This window comes from Oncorhynchus tshawytscha, linkage group LG23, assembly GCF_018296145.1.
Source record: "Oncorhynchus tshawytscha isolate Ot180627B linkage group LG23, Otsh_v2.0, whole genome shotgun sequence".
Classification (NCBI taxonomy): domain Eukaryota; kingdom Metazoa; phylum Chordata; class Actinopteri; order Salmoniformes; family Salmonidae; genus Oncorhynchus; species Oncorhynchus tshawytscha.
In genome coordinates this window covers 5,775,884-5,792,212 of record NC_056451.1, presented here as the reverse complement: position 1 = coordinate 5,792,212, position 16,329 = coordinate 5,775,884, and the positions used below count along the sequence as shown (strand labels likewise).

The window sequence follows — 16,329 nt, the reverse complement described above, 5'->3', positions numbered from 1 at the left end:
ACACGTATTAAGGGCAAAATAACATGCAAAACAGGCAACAAAAAAAACTAAAAACATTTTGGTCTCAAAACAGGTGGGTATTTGCCTCACCTGCCCTGAAGGATGGTTCGCCACTGAGTAGGTGTAGTGGTTAGATGGGCAGGTTGTGGGATGACATGAAAATATTCTCCAGTTTTAGTCTCTAGAGAGGAAAACTATGAAGACAGACAGAGAGATAATAGCCAGGGCTGTCTAATTGTAATAAACTGAAGCCTGTTTCTTTGATGTCTGTCCTCTAATATGGAGAGTTGCGAAAGCCTGTCTGAAGATGAAGAGGTCTCAGTGAAGGTCCCAAGAGACTGCTCGTACATCCTTGTATTGGGTTGTATGTGTATTTATGTATTGTATGTGTATTTATGGTAGCAAATGTTGTGTACTACAATACAGTTAAAAGTCAGAAACAATGTAGGCTACAAACTGATTATAACTGTAGCATGCCAATCCTTGTGTGCTGGCTTCTGAGTGTGCTGGCTTCTGTTCCAGCCCAGCACTAACAGACCTTATTCAACTTATCAAACCTAATGAGTTGATAATAATGTGTATTATTGCTGGGCTGGAATAGAAGTCTGCTCACCCAGGTAGACTATAGAGTGGAGCAAGTTTGGCCACCTCTGGTATGGCTGTTTCTGTCCCCAAAAAATTATGCTTTAGCAATAATAGCCCACTTACTACGATGTCTGACATTTACAAAGAAGTTCGATTATTTGTACATTTTGAAATTCTATTCTGGTTAATTCAATGTTGATTCATTGAAGTGTTTAAACTTCAATTGTTCACTTTTCAAGATTAACTAGTGTCAATGTTCATTCATCACAGATCACAATTTTGCAATTAAAAGGGGTGAAGGGTATCGGTCTCTAATTTGCCTGTGTTTCTGTGTTCCTTTATCAAATGAACATGACCTTTTTGTCCAGGTGAGAGATCTCCAATCAGTTGTATTTGATTGTCACTCTGTCTCAGTATATCAGTTATGTGAACCCATTTAGCAGCTTATCATAATGATAGAGGAAAGTCCATACATGTCAGAGACTCCAGTCACCCAAGTCATAGACTGTTCTCACTGCTACCGCATGGCAAGCGTTACCGGAGTGCTAAGTCTAGGACCAAAAGGCTCCTTAACAGCTTCTACCCCCAAGCCATAAGACTGCTGAACAATTAATCAAATACATTGACCCCCCCCTCCATGTGTTTTGTACACTGCCACTTCTCGTTGTTTATTATCTATGCATAGTCACTTCACCCCTACCTACATATACAAATTCCCTCAACTAATTTGTACCCACACACACTGACTCGGTACAGGTACCTCCTGTATATAGCATCGTTATTGTTATGTTATTATGTTACTTTTTATTTTTTTAAACTTTAGTTTATTTGGTAGATATTTTCTTAACTCTTCTTGAACTCCACTGTTGGTTAAGGGCTTGTAAGTAAGCATTTCAATGTAAGGTCAATACTTGTTGGCATTCGGCGCATGTGACAAATAAAGTTTGATTTGATATGCATCACCAATGCAGCCATAGGCCTACAGTATGATGGCATAACTGGCCTAATGGGCATGTGCAATCAATGTGCCCTTTGTCATTGTACATCTGAAGCAGAGAATAGCTAAACGCACACATAATTTGCATATTGATGAGCTAGCTATATGTTCTCCATTTAAAATGAAAGAAGTAAACATAAACCAGATTTTCTCCATGATTTTTCTGACATTAAATTGTTTATGCAAATCCAACTCTTATATTCTAGGTACGGTACTGTACCTGAAAATAAGGAGCTGGCAATTTATAGGTTAAGAAGGAAGAATATCAAAAAGGGAAATAATGTGGCGTGGGGAGTGTTGTAATTCTACCTTGTTTATTATCTGAGAATTATTTTAGAATACAGAGACAAAATCAGAAGGTCAGTAGCAATAGAGGAGATATTGGTGTTGATGGCCACAATTTCCTTTACCCAGAGTACCCATTCATGTGCATGTGATGTAGGCCTATGTATTTTACAGGAAGTGAGCTATAACCATCAGTCATGACACAAGTATAATGAAATAGCAATAAACTATAATATATGAGAATCATAATGTTAAGATACCATAATACAATTGATAGCATATTACATGGGAAATGGATGCTTACTGTATCATTTACAATGTGTGTTTTCTGATTTCTGTCCATTGGTGGGCACATTTCACAATTTAATTTACGCAACACACTCACAAATGGTAGCATTGATCACAGTTTTGAGGTTTAGGTTGCTTGATGTTCATAGCTAGCGAGCAGCACAAGCAAACATTGTGCAAATCTCTCTTCACCCAGCATCAACACCAACAATCTCTGCAATCCTCCTCCATGCCATTGACCTTCTAATATTGTGTCTGTATTCCAGCAAAGCAAAATCATATAGAATTGGAAAACCAGACATAGCGATGATTTGCTTTCATCCATCTTTCCTGGTTACGCTTGCCCATAACCAACGACAGGCGGAACTGTGTTTCCTGAGCAATCTTCTGCTACTCACCTGCTTGGTTAACCGCAGCCGTAGCAGCGTGACATTTGCATAACGTAGAGCAGAGCGCCGCTCCTGCGCATCGCGCTTCTTGCTCCTGTTGAAAATAAATGGGGGCGGTACTTTGTCTGGCGAATTCGGAAGTGGTGGGACCCCTGCTTGACTCTGGCATGCCAAGGGTTAATCCAAGATGGCCGGATTTACGGGTTCATGCTTTGTATCTTTTAAAATGAAGGTGTCACGTATCGCATGGTTATTATGTAAAAGAACCGAGGTGAGGAGGCATACGGTATGTAGAACATTCATCAGTGGATCCACCACCCGACAACAACAGCTATCAAGCGCGAGGGGTAGTATTTGTAGGTATTCAACTGAATCTTCAATCAATGGTTGTACGGCCCTGTTGTACAGAAACCACGGCGACCCGTCTCAAGTTGTTCAGTAAGAATGTTAGCTCAGGAAAATATTGAGTACTGTGTACCATTGAGTCTGGATGTAAGTGCAATGCTGCCGTGACGTGCTGTCATAGTTGCAGATTTATCTGAAGAGAGAATCCAGAGGCTTCAAATGTGTCTTGTGTGTTTTACAGGTTGGAGAGCATGGAGCTTCCCTCTGTTGGTGCTAAGAGTGTCCTTGTAAAATTGTTGGCAGCCCCCATCAACCCTTCTGACATAAACATGATCCAAGGTAAAAAGGAAAGAAAAACAACACTGGTGACATCCACACACACAATTACATTTATTGTTGAGTTCCTATCATGAATTAACTGGATCGAGATCAAATTGATCCTAACCATAGTTGTTTTATATCTAAAGCCAATGTCCCTATTTGGTCCTGCAGGTTCCTATGCCATCCTACCTGACCTTCCAGCAGTAGGAGGAAACGAGGGGGTGGGCCAGATCCTGGAAGTGGGCAGCCAGGTGAAAGCACTCAGACCAGGGGACTGGGTGATCCCAAGAGATGCTGGATTAGGTAAGTTAATACTTTATTGCTCACGAGATATCTATCTAGGTTTACATTCAAGCCCTTTCAATGGCCCTTCATGTTTTAGAATCCAGGGGCCTCATTTCTAAACCATGTGAATCTACTAAATAGACCAAAAAGCATGCATGTGCCAGCTTTCATGCTAAAGTTGCCATTTATAAAACCTGAACTAGATGTGAAAATGTGCTCACCTTCCTGCAAACTTTAGACCGTACCTACGCGCAGTTTCTAGTGGTTGAAGAATTGTTGCAAGTAGATTTGAATTTTGTGCACATGGGGGATATGAGGGACAGGCTTATTTATAGCAATCAACAGGTTAAGAAGAGAGAATCTATATTTTGTTTCTTTGCATTTTAAAATAATTAGAAATGGGTATCTATTTCCTAGGCCATTATTTAATTTCCATGATCATTGCATAATAAATTCTTCACCTTTTCTGTGATGGTTTTATACTTATGAGGTAACATAGGCCTACAACAAGGATACCATTCGTCCCATCTCATTTAATTGGACCCACTTCACAGTGGTAAAACAGAAAAGGTAATTTAAAATATTTTGCTGTATGTTATCCAATCCGCAGCACAGTTTATTAATGGTGGAACAGACAGTTGTAGGTTACTTCTGTAGCTTACGTCTGAATACTGAAATTTCGCATTTCTTAAGTAGACAATATCATGTGCATCTCTCATTTAATTGGGCCCACGAGATAGGCTATTTTTTTCAAGTATTTTGCTCAATGTATCAGAAAGGAAGCTGGTTTATAACATACAGTAGAATTGAATAGGTGAACAGAGCGTTGAGCTTTTGCATTGACGTATGCATGGCTACCGCTGTGAATAGACAATGTTTCAGATTTCGGGCAATGCAGCATAGGTTAGAGGAAAAAGTAAATCCCAAAACATTAGTCCATATTAAATTTAGACGGTCTGTTTACAGGTCCACAGCAATTTGTAATGGTTGTCTTTCATGAACCTTTTGTCTGTCAGATAGCCTAGGACAACAGTAAATGTCACTGCAAAAGATTAACGTTCTGCCATCACTTACAAAGACATTTAATCAAGTTTGCTATTGCTATTTCCTTTAGAGAAATGATTCGGCCTAATTCGAATACTTCCAAAGTAGACAGCAAATAAGGGAGTTGTTGTCTCCATAAAAGGTGAATGATGGGTGGTTTTCAGGCAGAGTTTTAATGGTTCATGCGCGCACAGTTTCAGGACGGGTCTGATATGTAACGGAAACATGCGTATGTAGGGAGTGCGGCAAGTTTATGAATCTCAATATTTTTGTATGTGTGCAGTCTTTTCAGAAATGGCGCACGCAGATATTTCTTGTGAAATATATGCAACGATTATAAATGACGCCATACATACGCATGTTTCTTGTTATGAATCAGACCTGTCGTAAAACTATGCACGTGTGAACGAGCATTATAACTTCTCCTGAAGAATTCCCATCGTTCACCTTTTATGGTCACAATTAATGCCCTTATTTGCTGTTTGGAAGTATTGGAATTAGGTCAAGACAGTATCTAACGGAAATAGTAATGGTGAAATTGATGAAATGTCTTTGGGGGTGTTGGCAGAATGTTTTCTTTTGCAGTGACATTTGCGGTATCTGACTGTTTCTGAAAGACAAAAACAATTGTAATTTGATCTAGACCTGCATTCACTTTTTCCCAAACCTAAATATGCTGCACTGCCTGTGAATTCTGAAACATTGTTTACTTTGGAAAAAAATGAAACTACAGTAGGCCTACTTAGTGGTAGCCTACACACTTCAATGCAAAATATCAACTGTCTGTTCACCTGTTAAATTCTACTGTACAGTTGAAGTCAAAAGTTTACATACACTTAGGTTGGAGTCATTAACTCTGTTTTCAACCACTCCACAAATTTCTTGTTAACATACTATAGTTTTGGCAAGTCGGTTAGGACATCTACTTTGTGCATGACACAAGTAATTTTTCCAACAATTGTTTACAGACAGATTATTTCACTTAATCACAATTCCAATGGGTCAGAAGTTTACATACACTAAGTTGACTGTGCCTTTTAAACAGCTTGGAACATTCCAGAAAATGACATGGCTTTAGAAGCTTCTGATAGGCTAATTGACATAATTTGAGTCAATTGGAGGTGTACATGTGGATGTATTTCAAGGCCTGCCTTCAAACTCAGTGCCTCTTTGCTTGACATCATGGGAAAATCAAAAGAAATCAGACAAGACCTCAGGAAAAAATTGTAGACCTCCACAAGTCTGGTTCATCCTTGGGGGCAATTTCCAAATGCCTGAAGGTACCACGTTCATCTGTAGAAGCAATAGTACGCAAGTATAGACATGGGCCCACGCAGCCGCCACACCGCTCAGGAAGACACGTTCTGTCTCCTAGAGATTAATGTACTTTGGTGCAAAAAGTGCAAATCAATCCCAGAACAACAGGTACAGGTACAAAAGTATCTATATCCAAGTGCGAAAAAAGTGCTAATCAATCCCAGAACAGCAAAGGACCTTGTGAAGATGCTGAAGGAAACCGGTACAAAAGTATCTATATCCACAGTAAAACAGGTCCTATATCGACAACCTGAAAGGTCGCTCAGCAAGGAAGAAGCTACTGCTCCAAAACCGGCATAAAAAAAGCCAGACTACGGTTTGCAACTGCACATGGGGACAAAGATCATACTTTTTAGAGAAATGTCCTCTGATGAAACAAAAATATAACTGTTTTCCCATAATGACCATCATTATGTTTGGAGGAAAAAGGGGGATGCTTGCAAGCCCAAGAACACCATCCCAACCGTGAAGCACGGGGGTGGCAGCATCATGTTGAGGGGGTGCTTTGCTGCAGGAGGGACTGGTGCACTTCCCAAAATAGATGGCATCATGAGGAGGAAAATTGTGGATATATTGAAGCAACGATATATTGAAACAACCCCAAGCATACTTCCAAAGTTGTGGCAAAATGGCTTTAAGGACAACAAAGTCAAGGTATTGGAGTGGCCATCACAAAGCCCTGACCTCAATCCTCTAGAACATTTGTGGGCAGATCTGAAAAAGTGTGTGCAAGCAAGGAGGCATACAAACCTGATTTGGTTACACCAGCTTTGTCAGGAGGAATACAACTTATTGTGGGAAGCTTGTGAAAGGCTAGCCAAACCGTTTGACCCAAGTTAAACAATTAAAAGGCAATGCTACCAAATACTAATTGAGTGTATGTAAACTTTTGACCCACTGGGAATGTGATGAAAGAAATTAAGCTGAAATAAATCATTCTCTCCTATCATTCTGACATTTCACATTCTTAAAATAAAGTGGTGATCCTAACTGACCTAAGACAGGGAATGTTTACTAGGATTAAATGTCAGGAATTGTGACACTCAGTTTAAATGCATTTGGCTTAGGTATATGTAAACTTCTGACTTCAACTGTATGTTATCAACCGTGCACCCTGTCGGATGCATAGAGCAAAAACATGAAATTATAATAGCCTAACTAATGGTCCCAATTAAATGAGAGATATGCATGGTCATTTGGTATATGGATACTATGGGAATGTGGACTCATCAAGGTGAGGAATTTATTCTGCGATGGTTATGATATGCATAACATGACCAAAAGTATGTGCCACCAGAGACTCTGGGTTCGTGCCCAGGCTCTATCGTAACCGACCGGGAGGTCCGTGGGGCGACGCACAATTGGCCTAGCGTCGGCCGGGTTTGGCCGGTGGGGATATCCTTGTCTCATCGCGCACCAGCGACTCCTGTGGCGGGCCGGGCGCAGTGCACGCTAACCAAGGTTGCCAGGTGCACGGTGTTTCCTCCGACACATTGGTGCGGCTGGCTTCCGGGTTGGATGCGCGCTGTGTTAAGAAGCAGTGCGGCTTGGTTGGGTTGTGTATCGGAGGATGCATGACTTACAACCTTCGTCTCTCCCGAGCCCGTACGGGAGTTGTAGCAATGAGACAAGATAGTGGCTATTAACAATTGGATACCACGTAATTGGGGAGAAAAAGGTGTAAAATTAATATTTAAAAAAATAAAACAAAAATAAAACGTGAGCCGTCTGTTCTACTGTTAAACTGCACTTCAGATTGTATCGCACACTATTTACTACTGTGAAGTGGGTCCAATTTAAATGATGGGGCAAATGGTTGCCTATCCTAACTTGTTCGCAAAATAGCCTACAGGCCTACAACAGTCTATGAAACCATCAGTCAGAAAAGGTGAGGAATTTATCTGTATTGATCATGGAAATGAAAAAAAAAATAGAATATGCAGTGTGCCTACTTGTAATTAGTTTAGCATGCAAAGATAAATTGGTTTACACTCTTCTCACTAACCGCAAATGATTGCATCATGTTACTATATTTCACTAGGCCTACCTGTTTTATTTTGTTGTGATGAATAAGAGTGTTTTCATATTACGCATTTGCACAAGGCTACTCATGCCTTCTTGCAATGCAATACTTTAATCACTAGAAACTGTGCATATGCATGGTCTAAGGTTTGCTGGAGGATAAGTACATTTTCATGTGACGTTCAGTTTTTATAAATGCCAACTTTTGCGTGAATTGGCGCACTTATGTTTTGGGACAGATTTTGTGCCCACGCAAATGTTTATAAATTAGGCCCCGGTGCCTTATTCATTAGGGTGGGGCACACATTATTAAAACGTCCCTCCCTGTTTCAGTCTGTTTTCGTCTATTTGGTTCCTAATGAATATACGACCCCGTTCTTTTCTCTCTCTCTGAGCAGGGACGTGGAGGACAGCAGCGGTTTTAGCTGAAAACGATGTGATCTCTCTGCCCAATGACATCCCCCTGTTCTCTGCAGCCACACTGGGCGTTAACCCCTGCACTGCCTTTAGGATGCTCTCTGACTTTGAGGAGCTGAAACCAGGTGTGCTAAGTTCACCATTTTAACAAGTTGATGTTAAGCTAGCTGTTACACCCCCCTTACCCTTATCCAATACCTTTTTCACGCTACTGCGCTAAGCCGAACAGTGCTATATGATTCTGGCCTTGTTATGCATCCACATAAGTCTCTGGAAAGGAACATGTGAAACTAAATTGTCAGAGCCAGCAAAGTAGGTTCGGGTTGGCCCAATAGTGTTAAAAGGATACAAGTGAGCTTCAGTCTTTTTTTTTTATACAGAACCTAACTTTCCTTCATCACACTACACTGTATAATATGTTTATTGCACTGCCCTTTGCATGTGAGTTCATTCCAGGTGACACAGTGATCCAGAATGCAGCCAACAGTGGTGTGGGTCAGGCTGTCATACAGATCGCTGCTGCAAGGGGGATCCAAACCATCAACGTGGTCAGAGACCGGTAAATCCAAACGGCCAGTTTCGTATTCATCAGCGCACATAACTCAATCTTTTGCAACAGAAAATGTGTTTCTTATGGGGTCCAGGTAGTCGCTCGACTCCCTCCCTGTTTCAGTCTGATTTCTTCGATTTGGTGCCATATGATTAGAACCAATGCATACTGCACTAAGCTACATTTCAAAAAGGGAACATCTGTGAATTAGTGACTGATTAAGAATTTGACCTTTCAGCAGCTGAAGTAAAACCATTTGAGGGGGTTCCAGTTCTAATGATAACACTGGGTTATCAGCTGGAAATAATGAAAAGAGTACTTGTACTAGACCAGGGTTGTTGTAAGTAGTTCACTGTCATAATATAGCCTACTGCCCTAATAAAGTGATGTATTTTGTGCGAGGGACTGATATAGAAAATTCCTTAGCAGTGATTATATTAAGCAAGGTTGCGTATTCAAGAAGGCCCGTGTTGAAGAACTGCATGTACTTGTGTGCCCCTTTTCACAGGCCAGACCTCACACAGCTTATTGACAGGCTGAAGGCTATGGGCGCCAGTCATGTGATCAAAGAGGAGACCCTGAGGCGGCATGAAATGAAGGAACTTTTCAAGGTCTGTGGATATCAACACTGCTCTGAGGACCAAATTCTGATAATGATCTTTCCTTGGATGTAAATTCACTATTTAACTTCCTTATAGACCTGTCCAAGGCCTAAGCTGGCACTGAACGGAGTTGGGGGAAAGAGTGCAACAGAACTTCTCCGTCACTTACAGTAAGTATTCAGGTGACTGAATTGAACCTTCTTTGTTGCCACAGCTTGATGTTCTGAGATTCAAGTGGATTTGATATCTGATCAAGTAAATGGTCTCCCCCACAAACTTTTTCAGAGTTGGAGGGTCGATGGTGACGTATGGAGGGATGGCCAAGCAGCCAGTCACTGTTCCTGTGGTAAGACTGCTACTTCCTATAATACTACCCTTTTTCTACCATGTTCCTCTAGGAACTATTTCAACAGACCGTTTTCTCTCTCCATCTCACAAACATGGCGATAGCTTTTAAATGCTAATACCTATGAAAACCACTTGTGTGTTGTACATACTTACAAACAAATCATTGTCTGTCCTCTCCCCAGAGTGCCCTGATTTTCAAAAATGTGAAAGTCAAAGGGTTCTGGGTCACCCAGTGGAAGAGAACCCACTCTCAGGGTGAGCCAGATACAATATACACACACACACACACACACAAAATATGTAGGAGTCTGGAGAGACAGATCTATGCTCTGCATTTCTCACATGCCATTATAGTGGGTCCAAGCTATGAGTGAGACACATGGTACCTTTTATTTTGTCCCTCTGAATGTCCAGGGTCAAAAGTTACTTTCAATAGCCTGCCGATATGATGCTTTATAACCTGTTATATGGATGCGTTTGCATGCATGAGCTTCTATAATGCCTTTATAATAAGGCTTATAATATGTTATGTCTGTATATTTCTGTCTCCCCAGATGATGAGGGGGCCTTACGGGGAATGCTGGATGAGCTCTGCTCTCTGATCCGCCAGGGAAAGCTGACCGCACCTGCCTGTTCTGAGGTAGGCCTCCAAGACTTCCGGAAAGCACTGGACACTGCCATGCAGCCGTTCACCTCAGCCAAACAGGTCCTGGTCTTGTGACCCCTCTTTTGACCAGCCCCAGCCTTTCTCAGGGTCATGTTCATTAGGTACCAAATGGAAGAAAACGGACAGAAACAGGAAGGAACTACCTGGACTTGTCCAATAAGAAACATTGTTTTGCACTGGGTGCCCAATTTGAATACGACCCTGCATACAAAACGAAGTCCCGGGCACGTTCAACGGGTGCAGCCCCAAGACTGCTGCTTCATCATTGTCGGAAATGCGTTGCTCAAGCACACGTTCAATAAATGTGTATTTTCCGTAGTGGCTCAAAGTCCACTATATATATTATCAGCACCACTTTAAGTCATATTTCCTGACAACAGTTAATGGAAATGATTTCAGAATGGTCATGGGTTCCTTGACAACTTATGTATTGTCGACATGTTTATTTCTCCTGAATGGTAACATTGTTATATCCTGGTCCCAGATCGGTTTGTGCTGTCTTGGCGACTCCTATGGTTATTACTATGCAAGACGGCACAAACAGATCTGGGACCAGGCTAACGTGATTATGCAACACATGGTGTTCTGGTAAAACACTAAACATTTGTCAAAGATGAAGCTATTTTTAAAGAGTTCAAATGACTTGTTGTATGGACACGAGCAAATACCATCATGATGCGTGTTAGACAGGTTTATTGCTTTAAAAACAATAGCGCAGGGTCCAACTAGAGCTGTTACACTAACCATGTTAAATTCCTTGTGAACATTAAGTTGTAGTAACTACTAGGCTTCTCTAAGCTCTGATGTTGCTGATGGTCATTAGTAGTCTACCAAACTTGCTAACTGCCTGGTACTCAGCATTCCATTGTCTCTTTAATCACTCTGACATCAATAACATTTATCGAATCAAACACTTCATAAGAGCTCATTTTGAGCAACATTTCTATAGGCTATGAAATGGTGTGAGAAAAGGGTTTTGATGGCCTCTAATAAAAAGAGGATCCCATCAGCTTTCTATAGGCTAGGCCTACTATATTTATCAACTTTCCTAATATTAAGCACATTGCTTCGGTTTACAACAGGAGTATAGCCTACCTGGCTGGCATGGAAAATGAACCTCAGGCAAAGCATCCTCCATTCGCTATTTAAATGCATAGATGACGTGTATTTTTTTCCCCCCATGCCGCCGTTGCGAGACAGGTGCATGGTAATGGTCCATTCTATACTGAACAAAATTATAAATGCAACAATTTCAATGAATTACGGCGTGACAGTTCATATAAGAAAGTCAGTCAATTTAAATAAATTAGGCCCCAGCTATGGATTTCACATGACTGGGCAGGGGTGCAGCCATGGGTGGGCATAGGCCCAACCAATCCGAATGAGTTTTTCCCCACAAAAGGGCTTTATTACAGACAGGGTGGCTGGTCTCCGATTATCCCGCAAGTGAAGAAGCCAGAAGTGGAGGTCCTGGGCTGGTGTTTTTACACGTGGTCTGCGGTTGTGAGGCCGGTTGGACGTACTGCCAAATTCTCTTAAATGACATTGGAGGTGGCTTATTGTAGAGAAATTAACATTACATTTTCAGGCAACAGCTCCGGTGGACATTCCTGCAGTCAGCATGCCAATTGCACGCTCAACTTAAGACCTCTTTGGCATTGTGTTGTGCAACATTTGAGAAATAAGCTTTTTGTGTGTGTGGAACATTGCTGGGAGCTTTCATTTCAGGTCATGATACATGTGTTTTATATTTTTGTTCAGTGTAAATCAAAACTAATTTAACACATTATTTAGTATATGTAAAGACAACATTAAGAATAGTCTGATGGGTGACAACATTAGCTTATCAATTGTGAATGATGCCCAGCATGTGCAGTAAAGCAAGAAACAGCACACGCCTTTTTTTGCAACTTTTTCAAATCATAGTCGCACACCTCATGTAGCCTAGCCCATAGGCCTATGTGTTTTGATCAGATTTGTATCACAACGAAAGTGGCCAAATAACATTAGTTTGCTTTACAACCAATGTAGAGCCTACCTGGCATACATGCTGTAAGTAGGTGGCGCGTGAGTTTCAAGTTTGGGGAAGATAATTTTCCCCATTAAAAATGCACCTATATAATAAAACATTACACATCGTATTTGCTTTCATTTTTGAGAACAGTGTTTTCCCGCTGATTGATTGCATTTAGGAACATTTGCACTTATAGCCTACTGCCGTTGCTGCACTTACAATGTGAAGAAATGGCCTAATAGTTTAGAACTTGTAGCTTAAAATGTTGGTAGTCTGTTGCATCAGCCTCATTGCTTTTAAAAGTTTTTTTGATGTGAGGGGTTGTATTAATTTGGGATCTATCGCATCCCACAACGGTCCCAGAGTAGGCTATGTTTGGAATATTTAATGCGGTGAAAGACAAGTGTACCAATAGAATAGGTCAACTTTTGTAGTATGGGGTATAGTAGATACCGTGCATTCGGAAAGTATTCAGAACCCTTTATTTTTTCTACATTTTGTTACATTAGACTTTTTTTCTCATCAATCTACACACCACCCCATAATGACTAAGCAAAATCAGGTTTTTAGAAAATGGAAATATGACATTTACATACACTTAGGTTTGAGTCATTAAAACTAATCACCACCATACTTCACCGTAGGGATGGTGCAAGGTTTCCTCCAGACGAGACGCTTGGCATTCAGCCCAAATAATTCAATCTTGGTTTCATCAGACTAGAGTATCTTGTTGCTCATGGTCTGAGAGTCCTTTAGGTGCCTTTTGGCAAACTCCAAGCGGGCTGTCGTGCCTTTTACTGAGGAGTGGCTTCCGTCTGGCCACTAGCATAAAGGTCTGATTGGTGGAGTGCTGTAGAGATGGTTGTCCTTCTGGAAGGTTGTCCCATCTCCACAGAGGAACTCTTTAGTTACCATCGGGTTCTATGTCACCTCCCCGACCAAGGTCCTTCTGCCCTGATTGCTCAGTTTGCCCCGGCAGCCAGCTCTAGGAATAGTCGTGGTGGTTCCAAACTTCTTCCATTTAAGAGTGATGGAGGCCGCTGTATTTTTGGGGACTTTCAATTGCTGCAGACATTTTTTGGTAACCTTCCCCAGATCTGTGCCTCGACACAATCCTGTCTCAGAGCTCTATGGACAATTCCTTCGACCTCATGGCTTGGTTTTAGCTCTGACATACACTGTCAACTGTGGGACCTTTATATAGACAGGTGTGTATCATATCAGAACAACAGTTCAATTCATTTTTGGCAAGTATTAACTATATGATAAATTATTACTTTTACCAATTCTTAATACCAATGTCTAAACATATGTCAAAGAGAATAACACTTTCTATTTTAACTATTTTTTTCAAATTGGCATATACTCTCCATCACACTGTCAACTTCATCGAAGAGCCACAGGAACAGGAAGTTAGACCTATAACCCATCGGGAAAAATCCTAACAATCCAGCAGACCTAATCGGGTGAGATTTGTATCAGAACAAACACCACAACAATACACTCCTTCACATATCAAGGCATGTAAACTTCAATCCAAAACTTCAACAAAATCCAAAACTTTTACCTCCCCCATTTTGACACAACTCCCCATGTGAGTAATGTGTAAAAAAAAAAACATTAAAAAAACACTACTACTGGTCAAAATAAAATAATTTAAAACAACAAAATCGAATTAGAATCACTACCCTTAACTTCATAAAGAAAAATAATTGTACCCATACGGTTATAGGAAAAAGGCAACTCCCTCTCCTTCACATTGTCCAAATCACAAATATGGCTAAGAACTATAAACGTCATCATAATTGTCAATATTACAAATGACCTTCAAATCAGTATTACAAATTACCTTAAATTCATTATCCAAATGGATTTCCAGTGAGGGTGATCAAACCACACTGGAAGGTCAGGACCGAGGTCAGACAAACCCGTAAAAGTGTTTCTTACTATATTATTGGGGCGGCAGGGTAGCCTAGTGGTTAGTGTGTTGGACTAGTAACCGAAAGGTTCAAATCCCCGAGCTGACCATCTGTCAGTTACTTCTACAGAGATTACCCACACAGGATTTCAAACCCTGTCAATATGAACAGGGAAACCTATACCATTATCAAAATATTGCCTAATTAGTGGTCCCAGAACTGGGTGTTGTATCCACACTGGGATATCACCTGTTGCGATTACTATGGTATAGATTATTTTACATCTAACCAGGTGTGCAAAACTACCTACAGAGTACCCTTGTTGCCTGTTTAACTTTAACACGGTCCCAAAATCCTATTTTACCTTGTATTTTCTAAGTACCAGGAATATCAAAAACAGGCACAATTACACCTAACAATAGTAACCCAGGGCATACCTGTTTATCTCAACAAAACATTTGATCAGTTACATACACTTTAAAATTTGAACTTCAAGTCAGATGCCCTCGCAAGCTGTCACCTGCACTATAGTCCCTCATTCAATGAGCTTTGCCAAGCCGAGTTTTCTCGCAAGATTACCAGCACTCTAGTCCTTCACTCTACATTAACCTCACCAATTCCTACTGTGATCAAGTCAGTACTACGGATTGGACTTTTGGTTGCCCCCAACTGGCTAATTAACCATTAATGCCCAAGGATACCTCACTTAAGAACACTCATCAACTCAACTCAGTCCTGCTAGTTACCCCAGCTGTGGCCCTCTTAAGGAAGACCTAACTCTGAGTACACCCTCAACAGGCGCATTTGTTATTAAAAAATATATATTATATTTTCATCACTTAAATGTTCAGTTAATGTCTAATATGTACTATTCATTCTGTGCACTTCAAGTTCAATTATTGAAAGAAACCAGTCTCACCCTTAATCCAATTCTGTTCAAAATGATGTATCCATTCAGCTGACGCTACCAGCCAGGTGGGGATCCGATCTGCTCCAAATAGGAGAGTAGCTTTCCTCTGGTTGCATCTAATGCAACTCCGTGTGCACGGTTAACCTGAGTTTCACTGGGAAAAAATCCGAAAAATTAAGTTTATCATCCCATCCTTGTCACCAAAATGGTGGTACAACTATTGTAATCAAAAGGAGAGACTTAGATTTCTTCAACAATTACTTTATTATTTAATTACTGCAGTAATGGAGCTGGTTGGTAATTACCCCTAGAGGTGATCACTGAGAACTCAAGCTGGTTTGAGCCACAGCATTTTATAACAAAGTCCATCCTCCTTCAGTCTACATGACAAACTACAGATGCATGGAATGGGTCACAAGGTTAAGATTTATATGAAAGACCGTATCTGCTGTAAAAACAGTTTTCATTGTGTAGAGACCAGTGTCTGGCACCCCAACTCTATACTGCAGCCATCTCCGCCTGGTACCCCAGTACAGAAACATTAACTCGTGCTCTGGAATGCGGTATCCCTGAAGACATCGTAAATCTCCTGTCAGTGTTATCTCCCAGAGGCATGTCCTCTGCAACAGGGGACACACCCTTTTCACGCCAATTCGATAAAAAGTGACTTTCGTAGCAGGTTAGGACAGCATAACCCGAAGATGCGTGTTGGCTTCAAGGAAGTGGAACATGTCATGTGACAGACAAGGGATAAGGAAGGCGGAGAGCACGCTTGTTTGAAATTGAAAAGTGTTGCGGTAGCTTTTGATAAATATTACCATCAAGACGAAGCAGCTGCGTTATAAGTGGGATGTACTGTTGAGCGCCACATCCCGACGGGTTCGTGCTGATTGTACGGAGATTGTGACAGCCAGTTAAATGGGTTCCCTTGAGGAAGCAAGAACAAGATATGTCAGGAGAATTGCAGCATTAGCATAAGGATAATACTTGAAATACGGAGGAGGAATGGAGGGGGAAAGAGAGG

The 16,329-nt window shown here is 41.0% G+C and overlaps 1 protein-coding gene across 4 annotated transcripts; it reads left to right on the top strand.

Moving 5' to 3' along the window:
• The first annotated feature begins 2,675 nt into the window (after positions 1-2,675).
• LOC112223100 (enoyl-[acyl-carrier-protein] reductase, mitochondrial) lies at positions 2,676-10,780 on the top strand. Of its 4 annotated transcripts, none has more exons than XM_024386058.2 (10): positions 2,676-2,904; positions 3,131-3,228; positions 3,382-3,513; positions 8,277-8,420; positions 8,752-8,854; positions 9,354-9,456; positions 9,544-9,617; positions 9,733-9,793; positions 9,978-10,050; positions 10,350-10,780. In XM_024386058.2, exons 1-10 carry the CDS (start codon positions 2,732-2,734, stop codon positions 10,514-10,516), a joined length of 1,128 nt encoding a protein of 375 aa, XP_024241826.1. In that variant the 5' UTR covers positions 2,676-2,731; the 3' UTR covers positions 10,517-10,780. The 4 variants fall into 4 exon arrangements, with proteins under 4 accessions (XP_024241826.1, XP_024241825.1, XP_024241827.1 ...); XM_024386057.2 differs by having other exon boundaries at positions 2,676-2,982; XM_024386060.2 differs by having other exon boundaries at positions 2,764-2,900.
• Positions 10,781-16,329: the final 5,549 nt, after the last annotated feature.

What these genes read in the sequence shown, in the direction of transcription:
- LOC112223100 (XM_024386057.2), top strand. Translation starts at nt 2,732, where the DNA reads ATGGCCGGATTTACGGGTTCATGCTTTGTATCTTTTAAAATGAAGGTG. An exon ending in AAATGAAGGAACTTTTCAAG is followed by an intron (nt 9,457 to 9,543) that starts GTCTGTGGATAT and finishes ACTTCCTTATAG; the next exon opens with ACCTGTCCAAGGCCTAAGCT. An exon ending in GAAGAGAACCCACTCTCAGG is followed by an intron (nt 10,051 to 10,349) that starts GTGAGCCAGATA and finishes CTGTCTCCCCAG; the next exon opens with ATGATGAGGGGGCCTTACGG.